Genomic DNA, 19,126 nt, shown 5'->3' on the forward strand with positions numbered 1-19,126 from the left:
GATCTTCATAGAATATGTAGGAGCCAATATGGGCATCCAGGTCCTGCTATTGGTTATTGACCGGAGACGTGTCTTGGTCATGTCTACATTGTTCTCGAACCCGTAGGGTCCGCACGCTTAAGGTTACGATGACAGTTATATTACGAGTTTATGCATTTTGATGTACCGAAGGTTGTTCGGAGTCCCGGATGTGATCACGGACATGACGAGGAGTCTCGAAATGGTCGAGACATAAAGATTGATATATTGGAAGCCTATGTTTGGATATCGGAAGTGTTCCGGGTGAAATCGGGATTTTACCGGAGTACCGGGAGGTTACCGGAACCCCCCGGGAGCTATATGGGCCTTAATGGGCCTTAGTGGAAGAAGAGGTGAGGCAGCCAGAGATGGGCCGTGCGCCCCTCCCCCCTAGTCCGAATAGGACAGGAGAGAGGGGGCCGGCGCCCCCCTCCTTCTCTCTCTCTCTTTTCCCACCTCGCGAATCCTATTCCAACTAGGATTGGGGGAGAAGTCCTACTCCCGGAGGGAGTAGGACTCCTCCTGGCGCGCCCTATGATGGCCGGCCGGCCTCCCCCTCTTGAGCCTTTATATACGGAGGCAGGGGCACCCCAGAGAAACACAAGTTGATCCACGTGATCATATTCTTAGCCGTGTGCGGTGCCCCCTTCCACCATAGTCCTCGATAATATTGTAGCGGTGTTTAAGCGAAGGCCTGCTGCAGTAGTACATCAAGATCGTCACCACGCCGTCGTGCTGACGAAACTCTTCCCCGACACTTTGCTGGATCGGAGTCTGGGGATCGTCATCGAGCTGAACGTGTGCTAGAACTCAGAGGTGCCGTAGTTTCGGTGCTTGATCGGTCGGGCCGTGGAGACGTACGACTACATCAACCAAACGCTTCCGTTGTCGATCTACAAGGTACGTAGATCATACTCTCCCCTCTCGTTGCTATGCATCACCATGATCTTACGTGAGCGTAGGAAATTTTTGAAATTACTACGAAACCCATCAGTATGAGGATATCGACGATCGAATCTCGGGCAAGTAACATACTAATGATAAAGGGAACAACGTATACCGTTATGCGGTTTGACCGATAAAGATCTTCGTAGAATATGTAGGAGCCAATATGAGCATCCAGGTTCCGCTATTGGTTATTGACCGGAGACATGTCTCGGTCATGTCTACATAGTTCTCGAACCCATAGGGTTCGCACGCTTAACGTTCGGTATTATGAGTTTATGTGTTTTGATGTACCGAAGGTTTCTCGGAGTCCCGGATGAGATCAGGGACATGACGAGGAGTCTCGAAATGTTCGAGACATAAAGATCGATATATTGGAAGGCTATATTCAGACATCGGAAAGGTTCTGAGTGGTTCGGGTATTTATCGGAGTACCGGAGAGTTACGGGAATTCGCCGGGGAGTATATGGGCCTTATTGGGCTTTAGGGGAAAGAGAGAGGGGAGACTGCGTGCCCCCCAAGGCCTATCTGAATTGGACTAGGGGGAGGGGCAGCTGTCGGTGTCAAAACCGGTGGATCTCGGGTAGGGGGTCCCGAACTATGCGTCTAAGGTCGATGGTAATAGGAGACAGGGGACACGATGTTTACCCAGGTTCGGGCCCTCTCTATGGAGGTAATACCCTACGTCCTGCTTGATTGATATTGATGGATATGAGTATTACAAGAGTTGATCTACCTCGAGATCGTAATGGCTAAACCCTAGAGGTCTAGCTTGTATGGCTATGGTAATGAATATCCCCCTCTCCGGACTAAGCCCTCTAGTTTATATAAACACCAGGGGGATATAGGGTTACATAAGGTCGGTTACAAAGAAAGGAATCCACATATTTGATCGCCAAGCTTGCCCTCCACGCCAAGGAGAGTCCTATCCAGACACGGGGCAGTCTTCGGTCTTCGTGTCCTTCACAGCCCATCAGTCCAACCCACGGCTAACAGGCCGGACGCCCGAGGACCCCTTAGTCCAGGACTCCCTCAGCAGCGCCCCACCTTCCTTCTCTTCTCTTTTCCCTTTCCTTCTCTCCTACTCCTACTACATGGAAGGGGGGGGGGAATCCTACTCCCGGTGGGAGTAGGACTCCCAGGGCGCGCCATAGTAGAGGGCCAACCCTCCCCCTCCTCCACTCCTTTATATACGGGGGAGGGGGGCACCCCATGGACACACAAGTTGATCATTGATGTCTTTAGCCGTGTGCGGTGCCCCCCTCCACCATAATCCACCTCGGTCATATAGTAGCGGTGCTTAGGCGAAGCCCTGTTTCGGTAGCATCATCATCACCATCATCACGCCGTCGTGCTGACGAAGCTCTCCCTCGACACTCTGCTAGATCGTGAGTTCGTGGGACGTCACCGAGCCGAACGTGTGCAGATCGCGGAGGTGTCGTACTTTCGATACTAGGATCGGTCGATCATGAAGACGTACGACTACATCAACCGCGTTGTCATAACGCTTCCACTTACGGTCTACGAGGGTACGTGGACAACACTCTCCCCTCTCGTTGCTATGCATCACCATGATCTTGCGTGTGCATAGGATTTTTTTGAAATTACCGCATTGCCCAACAAATAGGTTAGTCCCAAAAAATGATATGAAGTTGTTATAAAATGATTGTAAAACATCCAAGAATGATAATATAAAAGAATGAAACAATAAAAAATTATAGATACGTTGGAGACGTATCAGCCCCCTCTTGTCTAGTGGTGTCTTTGCTTCGCCTCCCTTTTTGTTGTTTTGATGACAAAGGGGGAGGAGTGGTGTTTTTAGAGTTTATGTGTTGAGATCTCAAGCCTCGTGGTTATTGCTTTGTTGGGTGTGTTTAATTGGCTTGAGATACTCTTATTTTCTTTCAGTGGTGTGGTTGTGAGCTACCTTTTATTAGTTCGTGCGACTATTTATCTTATGGATCATATCTATGCTTATGCTTGGTCTATCTTGTATTACATGATCGCGCTATTATTATGTTGTCTCACTCTACTTTCTCACCACACTTATGCATGTGATCTAGGCACCATTTAGGTTTTTTTTGTGGATCACATGCCTTGACAATATTGATCTAGAGGGAGCCTCATATGTGTGTGTTTGATGCATACTCAAGCATATCTTTTTCCTTGCACACATATAGAGGGAACTCCTACGATCAACTATTGTCGCACGGCTATTTGTTCAAGATTTATCTTTGATTCCATGTCCTAACCATGTTGTCATCAATGTCAATGCACCAAAAAGGGGGAGATTGAAAGTGCAAGTGTCACTTAAATTATATTTTGGTGTAATGACAATATGGTTAGTGAAACTAATATCAGTTGCTAAAGTTTATCTCGGGATATTGGTTCCAAGTTTCCTTGATGGAGGTATGCGACCCTCCCCCCCCCCAAATTCAAAAAGATCAAAGCGTGGTTTACCGGTGACTCGAAGGTTTTCGCTTGGTTCGATTTGAGTCGTAGGAAGAGCCATACTACTAAGAGGGGTCATTGTGGATTTATGTCATGTGGGAATGCCATCTTTAAAACCATATACACCAGCCTTCCTACTCCTACTACCATATATCCATTAGTGTGCTGGTTCTGGTATCTAGAAAGTTGCAATAGAAATGTTCTTGATCCCCCGTGCGCATGGGGTACTGCGTAACCTTCTGGGTACCCCGTGCGCACGGGATCTTTTAATCCCCGTGCGTACGAGGTGCTGCGTAACTCCCTGGGTGCCTTGTGCGCACGGGGCTGACTTAGCCCATGCGCACGGGTCCAACGGGCAGAAACCCCCACCCAGCCAAGGACACTATAAAAGCCCCCTTCTTCCTCCTCCATCCCTAACCCTAATGTCTTGGTGAACTCCACCATTGCTACACTCCATTTTGCTCAATACTCTCAACCTCCCACCCAAACTTGTTAAAACTTTGGGAATTTGGAGAGCAAGACCCGATCTACACTTTGACCAAACCAAATCACGTTCCCCGCAATATTCTTCCACCATTGACTTGTTACTCTTGGAGCTTGTGCTCGTAGGCAGTTAGAGGTTCCTCCGGAAGCTTCCTTGCTTGTGGTGTGCTCCAAAGAAGTTTGTAAAGGTGTGGTGGTCGCCTTCAAGACAAATCCTGAGTGATTCAAGGCTCATCCGTTGGGGGTGAATCAAAAGATATTACGGTGAGCCTTCGGTGGCGTTCCACAAGCTTTGGCTCTGGCACCGCTCCAAGTGGAGATAGCTCTTCCCCAAGGAAGAGTGAACTTTGGGATAAAATCCACGTCCTCGTCTCACTTGTGGTTAATCATTTCCGGCACTTTACTTTGCTTTGTTTGCTTGTTGGCTTGCTAATTAGTTTGTTGCCTAGCATATTTAGCTTTAAGCCTGCTTGTCATATAGGTTGTGACCACCTAGTTGCATATTTAGTGAACCTTAATTATCCGCTAAACCTTGAAACTGACAAGAAAAATTAAAATTTATAGTCTCCTATTCACCCCCTTTAGTTGACCGTATCAATCCTTTCAACTCTACATGTGAGCTTGGTCTGGTGCAAGGAATTTTAGAAAACTAGAAAATAATTATGAGCTGCTACTTAATTGTATTAAGACAATATCCACTGTTTATGCAGCATGAAGTAATCGGGTTGGAAGATCTGAAATAGCGACAAAGTATTCCTTCATTCCCCTGCATATTCCATATGAAAATGAGTCAATGAACGTTTACTCTTCATTCCTGTTTGTTGTAGTAATTTATTTTGGAGGTGTGATAATAATGATTTTTGCCACTTCCAGCTAACTCCATTTCCTTGGTGTTGGAATAAGCTACCGCGAATCCAGCAACTTATACTGGATGTGGAATTAAACATGACTTCTAATCTTAATGTAATTGCCAAAATTGCAATCCGTGAACAAGTGTGGATTGCAATCCATCTTCAGCACCAACACACATCTAAACGTCTTCTCCTCCTTCCCCCAAGAACCTTCAAAAGGGTTCAGCCGCCGCCGCCCGTCATGCCACTGGACACTGGTGTTGCTGTTGGTCGCCGCCTCCGCCAATCCTCTAGCACGTCGCTTGAGAGCTACATCGGTGAGCTTAGGCGTGGGCGAGCTGCGACGGCAGGCGCAAGTGTGGCTGTGCTGCGACAACACGCTACCGTGATGGGGAGGCAAAGAAGAGTTTTGGCGGGACGCAAGCGTGAGCGAGCAAGCAATGGCGAGCTTCGAAGGCGCGCGAAGGCGTGGACGAGCTATGGTGACGAGAGCCTGCTTCGAAGCATTTCTACCACACCAAGCAACGGAAATAGATAAAGTTGGACAAGCCAGGAGTAGTCTAGTCCTTTCATGTGCGTGTAAATAAAAAATAAAATAAAAATGAATAAAAAGGAGGAAATGACATTGGTACTTTATTCACAAAGCCCATATTAAGAGTGGCAACAGAAATGACATGATACACCGTTTTGTGAGAAGTTAGCTCATAGACTCCTACGTGTCGGTGTGTGTTCGCGTTTGACTTTTTTTGCATTAGAACAGACTTCTTGTACATATATTTTATCTTCTATAAAAATATGATAAGTCATTGATGTACTTTAAAAAAAAGAATGACATTTTTGCGAAGCCGCGTGTTCAAAGTGGCAAATAGCCGATTTTCTTCATGCCCAGTGTAGCCGTCGGCCCGAACCACAAACCCCCGACCGCCGGGGCTTATCCGCTCCTCCTCAGCTCAGCTCAGCTCGCTCCCCCAAACTGCCACGCCATGGAGGCGGTCGCCGCCCTCGACGCCCGCGCCCTGTTCTCCCCTCCCACCGCCCTCCCCTCCTCCCCCTCCCCCCACCTCCGCCTCGCGGCCCGTCCGCGCGCGCTCGCTGCCTCCCCCGCCTTCGTCGCCGCCACCCCCAAGCAGCGCTTCCTGACCCCCCACCCGGACCCCGCCGGTGGCCGCGGCACCAGGGATGTCGTCGCGATGGTACGAGGAGCTGCACATCGCTGCTTCCTGGCTGAATCTGCACCATGGCTCATCCAGCTGGGTAAACTGATTGCCGTCTTCTTGCTTGGCAGGTTATCCCGTTCCTGAGGGGAACAGCGTTTGAGCAGCCGCCGCCGGATTTGGCCTCGTTCCTTTACAAGAACAGGATCGTGTACCTGGGGATGTGCCTCGTGCCGTCGGTGACGGAGCTCATGCTCGCCGAGTTCCTCTACCTTCAGTACGAGGACGCGGAGAAGCCCATCTACATGTACATCAACTCCACCGGCACTACCAAGGTCGGTGCTTCTGCTCCACCTATTGCTACATATGATTGTTGCTACAGAAATGAGCGTGTCTCCAAAACCTCCTTCTAGCCTTGATAGTTAATGCTTAGGTATGAAATGCACCTCAATTGAGGGTAGCCTGTGGAGTATGTCGATCTTTAATACCCGATTAGCATAATATGTTAACCCGTTCAACTTCTTTTACTAGTCGTTGGATGATTCAGATAGCATGCAGTTATGCATATTTTGTTGAAAATGATCATAGAGAGGTCAGACTTCGGAAGTTATAATGATCTAAAAAATGAAAATTTGCTTATATCTTTCACCTACAGTTTGTTAAGTTCTCTTTTTTCTTGCAGCACATTATCTGTAACAACTCGATAATCTTCAATGTACTACCAGAATTTTGTTCTATTTTAGGTCTTCAGATTGCACTAATACATTTATCTCCTTGTTTAGAATGGCGAGAAATTGGGTTACGAGACGGAAGCTTTTGCTGTATATGATGCTATGAGGTCAATTCCTGCCTACGTTTTCCCCCATGCTCACCTCTTTTTACGCATGTGCTCCCTTTGTTCCAAAATAAGTGTCGTGGTTTTCGTTTGAACTAGAACCATGACACTTATTTTGGATCGGAGAGAGTACCTTTTTCTGTAACTAATTCCTCTAGATTACATCCCCCTTGCCGTTATTTTGTGCATTTTTAACGAGTAAATTGCACAAAACCACCACTTTGAAGGCTAGGTTTGCGAAAAACACTACAATACAATTTTTTTTTTTGCAAAAAACACCATGTCTATGGTAATCTTTTTGCAAAAAACACTGATCGGCGGATCTTGCTCAGTTAAGTGAGTTTATGACAAATGGGGCCCGCCAGTCAGGCTGACGTGGCACCAATTTCTCACACCGTTACATGAAAACGTTTGCTGGACATGGGGCCTGCTTGTCAGCCTAACAAGCCTCTCCTGGGCATTCCATCGAACAATTTGCGTGCAACGACTATGGCGGGCTCTGCCTCGTCTGGGGGCAGGACGGGCGACCTCGGTCGGGGTTGGGACGGGCCGCGGCAGTGAGCAGCAGGCAGCGGGCGCGGCGGTTGCGGCGAACAGCGAGCATGCAGCGGCGCGGCGAGCAGGCAGCGGGGCGCAGCGGGTGCGGCGAACAGCGAGCACGCAGCAGGTGCGGCGGCGGCGGCGAGCAGCGGGTGCGGCAGCAGCGAGGCGCGGAGGCGGCGGCGAGCAGCAAGGCGCGGAGGCGGCGGCGAGCAGCGAGGCACGGAGGCGGCGGCGAGCAGCGAGGCGCGGAGGCGGCGGCGAGCAGCGGCTGCGGAGGCGGCGAGCAGCGGCGGCCGTGGCGAGCAGCGAGGCACGGCGGCCGCGGCGAGCAGCGGGCACGGCGGCCGCGGCGAGCAGCGTGCGCGGCAGGAGCGAGCGCGACGGGAGGTTGACGAATCAGTTTTCTTTTTGTTTCAATGACAAGTGGAACCCACGGGGCCACACATGATGATAACGTTAGCCAATGTCGCCATTACTTAGGCTGTGCCATGTCGGCCTGACTGGCGGGCCCCATTTATCATAAACTCACTTAACTGAGCAAGATCCGCCGATCAGTGTTTTTGGCAAAAAGATTACCGTAGACATGGTGTTTTTTGCAAAAAAAATGTATTGTAGTGTTTTTCGCAAACCTAGCCTTCAAAGTGGTGGTTTTGTGCAATTTACTCATTTTTAACCGATCATGACTTCTATACTAGCTGCTAGTTCTTTCTTCATATGAAATGTGCAATATTGTTTTTGACATGCTGAAGGTATGAATACTGCAGGACCTCATTAATTGCATTTTGTTGGTAAAATGTGGAATCATCGCCCTTTAAGTTACATATAGAATTATTGGTGGTCACAAATATGAGCTTACTGTTACTGTAGAAGAAGTCTAGAGCAATCTTGCCTTTGCCTTCATAACCATTAGTCAGGTGGACTATTTCTACGCTGTGTCGTGCAATAAATGATATCAGATGTGAACACATGCAGATTTGTTGTATTCAAACCTTCATCAAACGACAATAATATTTCTCCAACTCGTCCCCTTTTTTTGAGCCAGTGGGGGAACGACAACTGCGTCTGGCTCGGTTTACTCACAAATATCCTTTTTACTATTAATGAAAAACATTTTGTAGGAGTGTTAAAACATAGTGTAGAAGAGCGTTATTATTATTTCCCACATAGTTTACCCTCATCTTCATCACTTCCATATTTCTGCCCATGTTCTCCGCAGGGTTGTTAGAAGGGGAGCCTTGGCGCAGCGGTAAAGCTGTCGCGACCATGAGGTCACGGGTTCAAGTCCTGGAAACAGCCTCTTGCAGAAATGTGGGGAAAGGCTGTGTACTATAGACCCAAAGTGGTCGGACCCTTCCCCGAACCCTGCGCAAGCGGGAGCAACGTGCACCGGGTTGCCCCTTCTTTCTCCGCAGGGTTGTTTGATGTGGAGGACTGGTGGTCACTGGTGTCTGGGAACAAGCCCCAAATAATGTAACCTTGACCCCTAGTGTGCAAGAGCCTAGAGTTGACATAGAAGAGGATAAAACGGCACTTGATGCTCCCTCCTGACTGATCACACTATCTCTCCCATAAGACCTTAACCGAGTCACAAGCCCCAACTCCCTGTTTCTAACTCATCACTTGCACCCAATTCACCTCTGATTCACTTGAACTGTGTTATGGACCAACATTATCTTTCTTGGCCAAATGCTAGCTCACTTCTCCCATTTTGCATGATTATTAATATAGGGTAATTGTTTGGGACAAACTGTGCATACATATTCAGCTATCGTTATGATCTGTGGCTCTGTGCATGCCAAAGCTATGCCAAGTTGCCAACACTCCCCTGCATCACAAATATATAAAGATTTGGACACACGACGGCCTCCAAGATGCATCCTTGGCGACTGATTTATATGGAAATATTTCTAAAAGGCTATACGAATATTATCACATACACATTTAATATGGTTATTTTTTGTGTTGGAAATTCAATATGGTGAATCTACTGCTACTATTTTCATATTGACAATATCAATAATTTACATATTTTGTTAGTCGAAGTTAGGAAAGTTGCCTTGGCGCAACGGTAAAGGCTGTTGCCTTGTGACCATGAAGTCACGGGTTCGAGTCCTGGAAACAGCTTATGTAGAAAGGTTCTTTATCAATTATGCCACTAATTGTGTCCCACTACTCAGTATTGCCACTAGGAGTTTCGACTGCTCAAAAATGCCATTGATTCATTAGGCGCATGCTCAAAAGTGTCACTACACCACTACTGTCAGCTCAAAGCCCGTTTACCATGTTATATGACTAAAATACCAATGGACCCACATGTTAGCTCTCCCTCTATCTCACTACGGTAAAGTGTAGGTCCCATTCGATCCCCAACAATGTTCTTATTTTCCTGTAAAATTATTCGCTTGCTTACTCCTGACAAGTGGAGGCCACACTTATCATTATGAGATAGAGAGAGCTGACATGTGGGTCTAGGGGTATTTTGGTCATATAACATGGTCAACGGGTTTGACCGTAACGGTGCCCAATGACATTTTTGAGCAGACATATGATGGAATGATGGCATTTTTTATGTGTCTAATGGCATTTTTGAGCAAGCATCTCATGGAATTATGGCATTTTTGAGTAGTTGTAACTTCTATGGCAGAAGTGAGTATTGGGACACAACTACTGCGAACTGTTTATTAAAAATTCTGTTATTTTAAGAGCCATTGTCAATACCTTACTCCCTCATCCAAAAAGATATTCTTAGTTCTTAATCATGTCTAAAGATATGCGTGTATCCTAGAGCTGCGCCTAAGCTCTTGATCGTATTCTCAATTTCGGCAATTAAGTAGAGTATTCAAGACAGCTGCCGAGGACAGGGGACTAGACCTCGTGACCTAGGACTCATCTAGCGCCGCCGCCGCCACCCAACACCGCAACCAGATCCCTCCTCGGCTGCCACCGCCTCCGCCGCACCTTCCTCCCCAGCCACATCTTCCTCCCCTCGTCGCCGCCTGAGGCACCCTCCGGCAAAGTCCGGATGTCTCCGGGGAAGGCGGCGGCGGGGCCCTTTTCCGGCTCCTCGGCGTTGGTATAGCGGCCGCGATCCATGTATCCTGGGCGGTGGCTCCTTGGTGAGGCCTTCCTGTTCGGTGGTGGCGGCGTGGAGGACGGGCCGGCTGCAGGCGTGGTCTGTCCTCCGGTCAGATCTGATCTGGTCGGAGTGGCCTGCTCGCTGCGCGCTGGCGGTTCCATGCACACGATGCAGGCTGGATGTTCGTTGAGCAGATCTGGGTGAAAACCCTGCTCTCGAGTAGTTGCCAAGGCCGGCGATGGAGGCACTCTTCTGTGTCGTCCCCTTGTTGAAGGCATCGCCGTGGAGATGCTCCACACCTCTATCCGCTACCTCCGGGGGAAATCCTAGATCAGTTGATCGGATGACGGCGGCACTTTTGTGTCGTTCCCCCCTTGGGGCGTCATTCTTGGAGGTGTGCATTTATAACGCCCTCGATGCGGCTATATCTCCCACGTGTCGAAGCACGACTTAGAGGCATAACCGCATTGAAAGCAATGTCGCAAGTGAGGTAATCTTCACACAACCCATGTAATACATAAGGGAAAGAGATACATAGTTGGCTTACAATCGCCACTTCACACAATACATGAATATAACATTACATCATCCAGATACACACAAGGTCCGACTACGGAACCAAAATAAAAGAAGACTACCCCAAATGCTACACCGATCCCCGATCGACCCCAACTGGGCTCCACTACTGATCAACTAGACCGAAACAACACAAAGGACAAGATCTTCATCGAGCTCCTCCTTGAGCTTGGTTGCGTCACCTGCACGGTATCATCGGCACCTGCAAACTGGTTTTGGAAGTATCTGTGAGTCACGGGGACTCAGCAATCTCACACCCTCGCGATCAAGACTATTTAAGCTTATAGGTAGGGTAAAAGGTATGATGTGGAGCTGCAGCAAGCGGCTAGCATATATGGTGGCTAACATACGCAAATGAGAGCGAGAAGAGAAGGCAAAAGCACGGTCGAGAATCTATGATCAAGAAGTGATCCTACAGCAACCTACGTCAAGCATAACTCCAACACCGTGTTCACTTTCCGGCTCCGCCGAGAAGAGACCATCACGGTAACACACGCGGTTGATGTATTTTAATTAAGATCAACTTCAGGTTTTCTACAATCGGACATTAACAAATTCCCATCTGCCCATAACCGCGGACACGGCTTTCGAAAGTTCAAATCCCTGCAGGGGTGTCCTAACTTAGCCCATCACAAGCTCTCACGGTCAACGAAGGATATTCCTTCTCCTAAGACAATCCGATTAGACTCGGCATCCCGGTTACAAGACATCCTCGACAATGGTAAAACAAGTCCAGCAAGACCACCCGATGCGCCGACATCCCGATAGGAGCTGCACATATCTTGTTCTCAGGGAAACACCGGATAAGCAATCCGTACAACTAAAACCAGCCCTCGAGTTTCCTCGAGGTGGCGCTGCAAGGGGCTCTAGTTTGGACCAACACTTAGACAAGCACTGGCCCGGGGGGGTTAAAATAAAGATGACCCTTGGGCTGGCCTAACCCAAGGGAAAAAGAGGCTAGGTGGCGAATGGTAAAACCAAGGTTGGGCCTTGCTGGAGGAGTTTTATTCAAAGCGAACTGTCAAGGGGTTCCCATTATAACCCAACCGTGTAAGGAACGCAAAATCCGGGAACATAACACCGATATGACGGAAACTAGGGCGGCAAGAGTGGAACAAAACACCAGGCATAAGGCCGAGCCTTCGACCCTTTACCAAGTATATAGATGCATTAGTTAAATAAGAGACATTGTGATATCCCAACAAAATAACCATGTTTCAAACATGGAACAAGCTCCAATCTTCATCTGCAACTAACAACGCTATAAGAGGGGCTGAGCAAGGCGGTAACATAGCCAAACAACGGTTTGCTAGGACAAGGTGTGTTAGAGGCTTGACTTAACAATATGGGAGGCATGATAAGCAAGTGGTAGGTATCGCAGCATAGTCATAGCAGAAGAGCGAGCATCTAGCAAGCAAAGATAGAAGTGATTTCGAGGGTATGGTCATCTTGCCTGAGATCCCGCAAGGAAGAAGGACGAGTCCATGAAGAAGACAAACGGACGTAGTCGAACGGATCCTCACACACACGACGTTACCGGATTACCGAGAAGAAGTACACCGGAAAGAAAGCAAACACATAGTAAACAAACATTACATAAGCATGGCACGATGCGCAAACAAGTATGATGCATGTCCGGTTTAAAGAGGCATGGCATGGCAAAATGCACAAACAACCCTACAAATTAAGTGGAGCTCAATATGCAACTCCGTTGCATATTGATGAAACACCACGTGACTTATTTAGTTCGATCTTGTTTATGTACCCAACAAGGTTAAATGTTGTTAGCATGGCAAGAGGTGAAGCATGATGAAACTATCTAATCTAGGCAAGTTTAAATGAGGCTGGAACAACAACAAGTCCGGAAACTCCTCATATGCATATATTAGGTTTGGTACTGTTCTGCCCTAAACACAATTTTAGGGTTGTTAAACATGCAAAGTGAGGCCACCATGTTAAACTATGCATTTTTCCACCCCATTTACATATAAAGTTTGTTACAAACCGAGTTACGGTTATTTAGTTAAGAAATAAAGCATTTTAGCATGGCAAGGGCAAAATTTAAACAAACAACATTTTAAGCATTTTAAACATAGATGAAAGTGGCATATTATTAATCTACACATAATTCTAAGCATTTTTCATATATAACTTGTTTTAATATGATGCACCGTTTGGGAGATAAAATATGCATGAACAACAGGGTTTTTTTTGTAAAACAGTCGTCTCTGGAATAAAGGCTAAAATCGCAGGCAGGGAAAAAATGATATGGGCCAAAACTGGCTGGCCCAACAGAGAAAAAAAAAAGGAGGGCGCTCGGGGGGGCGGCCTCACCCATGGGCCAGGCCCAGTTCGGAGGGGAAGCAGGCCGGCCTGGCAGGGCACGCTGGGCCTTGGCGCTTGTTCTTGCTGGCACTGGAACGGGTCAACGCGGGGAGCGAGCGGGCGAAGCAGAGAGGCTCGACAGGGGCGCTAGCAGCAGGTCGACGCCGCGGGGCGAGGTGGCGCTGTACTTGGCGCGGTCGTCCTGTGAAGGCGGCGCCGCTTGAGGCGGGGTTGGGCTGCAGGTCGCTGGCGGGAGCAGAGCAGGCCTTGCGCGGGCGAGTGGCTCGGTCAACGGCGGAACTGCTGCGTTTTCGAGGCGAAGGTGAGGCATGGTGTCGGCGAGACATGGCACGGAGGAAGGAGGTCCGGCGGGGCCCGAGGGCACAGGGCGTCGGGGTGGCCGGATCCGGCCGCGGGAGATCGCCGGGGTCTCGTTCCCTGCCGGATCAAAGCGGAGGCGAGCCGGTGGACATGGAGCTCCATGGCGCGGGGCCCCTGGTCCAAAACAGAGTGAGGGAGACTGAGGTGAGACGAGGTAGGAGCACGGGAGAAAAGAAGAATGCGGGGGCGACGGGACTGGCCTGGACAGCGGCGCATGGTGACGAAGACGAGATGCTGCTGTGCGAGCAGAGGAAGAGCTCGACAGGGGCTTGGGCGCTCGCTCGTGGCTGACTTTGGGAGCAGGGAAGGAAGGCGCGAGGAGGCAGGGAGCTCGAGGTTGCGGAGGAGGAGCGGCGACGACGATGTTGCTGTCGCCGGCGACGGCGAGCTTCGGCCCGACGAGGCGAACGGGGTCGCGGCAACGGGAGGCTGCGAGGACGGTGGGTGTCGGGCAGAGGAGGAAGAGGCAAGGCCTCGGCACGGGCGCAAGGAAGCTTCAGATCGGGATCTCCTCTCCCGATCGAATTTGGAGGAGGAGGCAACGGCGAGGTGGATCGAGTGCTCGGGGTCTGGGAGAAGGGGCTCGGGCTCCCGTTGGTGGGTGGAGGAAAAATGAGGAGAAGGGGATCCCGAGGTAGATGCGGTAGGTGGTGGCGGCTCGACGGGACAAAGTCCCTAGATTTTAGGGTTTGTTCAAAATGACTAAGGGTGGACTATATATACATCACAGATTAGGTTAGGGGCTACCTCGGTCCCTCTGATCGGAATCGGATGGTCGTGAAATAAAAGCTTAGGGAGTCCAAATGAGAAAACGGTGACGTTTTGTAGATGTTTGGGGTTGATCCGGACACAGCGGTACCGACTGTCCGGGTCGGGTCCGGGACAGATTTCGGACGCGCGCGGGAGGAGGTCCGCGGGCTGACGAGAGAGGTTAGGTAGGGCCTGGCGGTGAGAGGTAGTGCAGAAGGCAAAGGGCTGAGAAGAGAGAAGAGGAGAGGCTCGGCGACTGTTTTCGAAGACCGACGTTTGACCGACTATAATGCCGCTATAGTTATCCGTTGGGGCGTCAAACGGACTCCAAATGCGATGAAACTTGGCAGGCGGCCTACCGGCAACAAAACAACACCGCACGCCAACTTTCAACCCATTCTGAGAACATTTTCCGGCCACTTATAAAATACTATTTCGGATGTGCCGCGGGCACGTGCAAGTGTGTCTGGGCTCAGAACGGACAACGGATGGAACTGGGGAACCCGGACGAATGCAAGTTTTGAAAACATGATGATGCAAAGCACATGATGACATGACAAGATGCAACACGCAAGCGAATGACAAGGCAACAACAGCGAATAACTGGAAGACACCTGGCACAACGGTCTCGGGGCGTTACAGCATTGGCTCTAGGGACCAGCGGTTGGTTTCCGCAGTGGATCGGCGTTTCATGTGACACATCGACGACGTGGCGTAGCAGGGTCTCGGCGACGGATGTGTGATGATGGACGCGCGTAGGGAGGTGGCGTCGTTTGGCGTTGTGGTGGTGTCGTCGGCAGGCCTGGCAAGGTGATGCGTCAGTATCTTCTCTGAAGATGGATTGGTGGAAGACGGCGGCGACGGTCTCTGCAGTGTGCGCATGCGATGCTCGCTGAGAGTGCGCCGGACCAATGTGTGACCCATACCCAGCAATTCGGCTTGGGTGGGGCCTCTGGCTTTACATGTTGGACTTTGGTATGAGGTCTGGGCGGCCCTGACAATCTGCACCCCTTCATCCAGTTGATAGGAGTAGCGGCAGTTGTTGCCAAGATGGTGGCTTTAGACTTGTTGATGTATTACTTTGTAAGGTCTTGGTGAATAATTAATAAAATGGCTGCATGCATTGTCTTGATGCAGAGGCCGGGGGTCATCCTCCTTCTCGAAAAAAATGCATGTATCCTAGCAATTCCAGCAATACTTTTGCAATGCTGTCTTATATGTATTCACCAAATGCAGGTATGTCAAAATTCCAATTTTCACACTCTGTATTGGCAATGCATGGGGAGAAGCTGCTTTACTCTTGGCTGCTGGTGCTAAAGGTAACCGTGCCGCACTTCCATCATCGACGATAATGATGAAGCAGGTTATTTCTGTTCCTTTTGATGATAGAGATAACGTATTAATTTCTATCTTAGATGGTTATACTGCACACGAGTAATTAGATGATGAAGGCAGAATATCGTATTATATCCTTCTTAGATTGTGGTAAGTATATGCACACAGGGTATGGATATTGCCATTTTTGCCGTGTTGGAATGCACATGCCCCTTCATCCAATTCCAATGCATGTGCGACCAAAATTTTCGATAGCTCCTCTAAAAAAACCGATAGTTAAAATCTTGGTTTAGTTTGCTTGGGCACCAAAAAACACGCCGATACTTCTTTTGTTAACACACTTAGCTGTGTACAAGATCCTTATTCTTGTTTATAAATATGAGGCTAGATTGTCTTACTCTTCTGACCTGCAATGTGCAGCCAATTGGTCGATTTCAAGGTCAGGCGACAGATGTTGACATAGCAAGAAAGGAAATACGAAATGTGAAGATAGAAATGGTACTTTTCACTTCTTCCGGAAAGAAAGAGCTGATAACCTCAGTTTGAAGTCAAACTAATTCAGCATTATTTACTGTTAACATGTTCATATTATTCTAGTTACCATGGGCTCATACCAACTTGTGCAATTCTAGACTCCTATTTTCTTCAATTCTTTGGTTTTTGATAATCAATAGCAGTGGCAGTAAGGATTTTGTTGTACAACATCTGCTCTATTATTTGTAAATGTCTTCATGGTTTGAAGATTGAAGATGCTTCATTCAATTTCCAAACGTTGCCACGGTCACAGCACATGAAGTATGCACTAGTTCCCTGTGTAGCATTCTTTGTATCAACTTCAGTCATAGTTCCTGGCTTGAATGAGCTCTCAGATACTCCCTCCGTCTCATAATGTAAGACCTTTTTTGACACTGATTGTGTCAAAAAAGGTCATTAATGGGACAGGCGGAGTATTTGATAATCTTTCATTAGCAGTACAACCTGCATATATTTTAGAAAAATCTCTAGGGTGTCCACATGGTATGGAAATATAGGCTTATGGCTTTGGGGAGAGGACAATGGTTGCTGTCATAGGGGATCCCTGTTTGTGTAGAGGGCCCTGGATCCTGAATAAGTAAGCATTTTTCATTTAAAGAAAATTAAGCATATTGCCCATACAGGGATGTAGAAGTATCATAGTTTATGGTTATATTTTTGCTTTCTGTACTAGGAAATGATAATGACACCTCAATATTTAGTCATTCCAACAGCGATCCATGTAAAAAAAGCATGGTCACATGCAAATTTACTGGAAACCAAATTTTCCTATGGATAATGATTGCTTCTTGACCTGATGTGGGCAAGAATCTACTCCCTCTGTTCCTAAATATAAGTCTTTTTAGAGATTTCAATATGGACCACATACGGAGCAAAAGAGTGAATCTACACTCTAAAATATGGCTATACATCCGTATGTAGTCCCTATTGAAAACTCTAAAAGGTCTTATATTTAGAAACAGAGGGTGTAGTTGCTTTGCATGAAATATGGTGTGGCCTCATATGGTCTTACTATTTTGTACTGAAATGATGATAAAACCTTGTGATTTGGAAGAAGTTTGTTTGCACTGTTTTCATCCACGATACATAGATCACACTAATTGACCACAAAGAGAGAGCTGAAGGGAGATTCAATTATTCGAGGCCATTGGTTCGGTATAATGAGTTTTCTGACTCTTCTTTATGCTGTTCAGGTTAAGCTGCTGTCAAGACACATTGGTAAACCAATGGAAGAGATTGCTCGAGACATCAGACGGCCTAAATACTTCAGCCCAAGCGAGGCAGTGGATTACGGTATCATTGACAAGGTATGTTCTCACGAATCCCACCCATTGCAAGCAAAACGAACCTGTTTTAAGAGCAACTCATCAGTGAAACGCCATTGCAATTCTACAGGTGCTGCACAATGTGAAAAGCCAAACAGACGCCGGCCTCGTGTCCGAAGTCAAGAAAGAATTAATTTAACAATGGGGTGTTACACGTAGGCGTATTTTTGTAGCAAGATTTTTGGACAGGCAAATGCAATGCAGAAGTGTTAGGCTGGGGAATTCTGGTACGGGATTGCCGTTTTGATTTCGTGGCTCAATAATGCTCGTGTTTCTACGGTTGGGTCGATCTGGTTCCTTGAGCTGTGATTCCAAATGGTTTTACTTTCAGTCTTGTTTCTCTACTCCCTCCTCCCCATATTAAGCGTAGCTACGATTAAAACTATTCACGTCAGGGAGCTTAACTTGAGCATAGGACAAAAACTTTGCATGATATGGCAATGAAAAATTCCACATGGAAAAAGCCGTTGAGCTCCACTGTAGCGAGCCGAGCCTCTGAGCATTATGGCTTCCACCCACAATGTTTACGATGTCAAATTTGCCAACATCATTAGCATTTAACATTAGTGCCAACTTGTCATTTTCTCTCCGATGTAGTCAATGCCAAATGTCAACTAGATGGGACACATCATTGGTAAGGCTGACCATAGTGGGAGTAACATCACACTTTTTAAGATAATTTTGCTTATGTGGCACATATTTAATGATAAAAGAGGTGATGGTGGTAACTTAGTTATTGTAACATCACACATATCAAGACAAATGAGTCTATAGGCTAATAAATGAACTATAACAGGACAACACACATATGTTACTACCCACTGTGTAAGTAGTAACACAGTCTAGTAAAATGTAATGTTACTAGTCTAAGTTATTTCTCATTGTGACTAGTCTAAAAAAAATAAAGGAAAACATGCTCTCACCTCTACCATCATAATTTTACTCTAACTATCCATGCTCCCACCATAATTTATTTACGCTCGGACAAATTTGGCATCGGAGCATCTATACTTTGCTCCGGTTCCCAATTTCTCTAATACTCCCTAAAATTCTCCTGGGTTCTGTAGCAAGTGGCGGTGCTCTCTCAATGATGTCGGCGTGGGAGTTGTTCATCAAGAAGTGTTGGGTCGTCACAAGGTTGTCTCTTTATGTGGGTGACAACCGCCGCGGGCGGTCCTGACCCTTGCTGGAATTGTTGGTGGCTATTGTTATTCGGCTATGTTGGAGATGTTGGTTGGGCCGCGTTTCTCTCTATCACGCGGTCTGTCGGCGGTCCTCGGCTGGCGGCTACATGGCATGAAGCTACGGTGTGAGGCCACATGGATGGTGCTTGCTGATTCTTTCGTGGTGTGGAAATGTGTGATGCTCGGATGAAAATCTTGCTCAGCTTTGGTCGGGCCGACTACGATGCCGCCCGTGGGTGGCATACCCCTCCTTAGAGTTGTTGTCGAGGTAGATTCGACATTCTTCTCGCCCGGTTGGAGTGGTGGGTGTCTCCGGGCGAAAGCCTCAATTCGGTTGGATCGACACGATGGCGGTGTCCT

The 19,126-nt window shown here is 47.9% G+C and overlaps 1 protein-coding gene across 1 annotated transcript; it reads left to right on the forward strand.

Annotated features, from left to right (window-relative positions):
• Positions 1-5,632: 5,632 nt before the first annotated feature.
• CLPR4 (CLP protease R subunit 4) lies at positions 5,633-17,869 on the forward strand. Its single transcript, XM_048707175.2, has 7 exons — positions 5,633-5,941; positions 6,034-6,237; positions 6,685-6,740; positions 15,625-15,751; positions 16,144-16,221; positions 17,451-17,564; positions 17,653-17,869. Exons 1-7 carry the CDS (start codon positions 5,732-5,734, stop codon positions 17,719-17,721), a joined length of 858 nt encoding a protein of 285 aa, XP_048563132.1. The 5' UTR covers positions 5,633-5,731; the 3' UTR covers positions 17,722-17,869.
• Positions 17,870-19,126: the final 1,257 nt, after the last annotated feature.

This window comes from Triticum urartu, chromosome 3A, assembly GCF_056163025.1.
Source record: "Triticum urartu cultivar PI428250 chromosome 3A, HENAU_Tu73, whole genome shotgun sequence".
In the NCBI taxonomy this organism is placed as follows: Eukaryota; Viridiplantae; Streptophyta; class Magnoliopsida; order Poales; family Poaceae; genus Triticum; species Triticum urartu.

What these genes read in the sequence shown, in the direction of transcription:
- CLPR4 (XM_048707175.2), top strand. Translation starts at nt 5,732, where the DNA reads ATGGAGGCGGTCGCCGCCCTCGACGCCCGCGCCCTGTTCTCCCCTCCC. An exon ending in CGACGATAATGATGAAGCAG is followed by an intron (nt 15,752 to 16,143) that starts GTTATTTCTGTT and finishes TGCAATGTGCAG; the next exon opens with CCAATTGGTCGATTTCAAGG. An exon ending in GAAATGTGAAGATAGAAATG is followed by an intron (nt 16,222 to 17,450) that starts GTACTTTTCACT and finishes TATGCTGTTCAG; the next exon opens with GTTAAGCTGCTGTCAAGACA.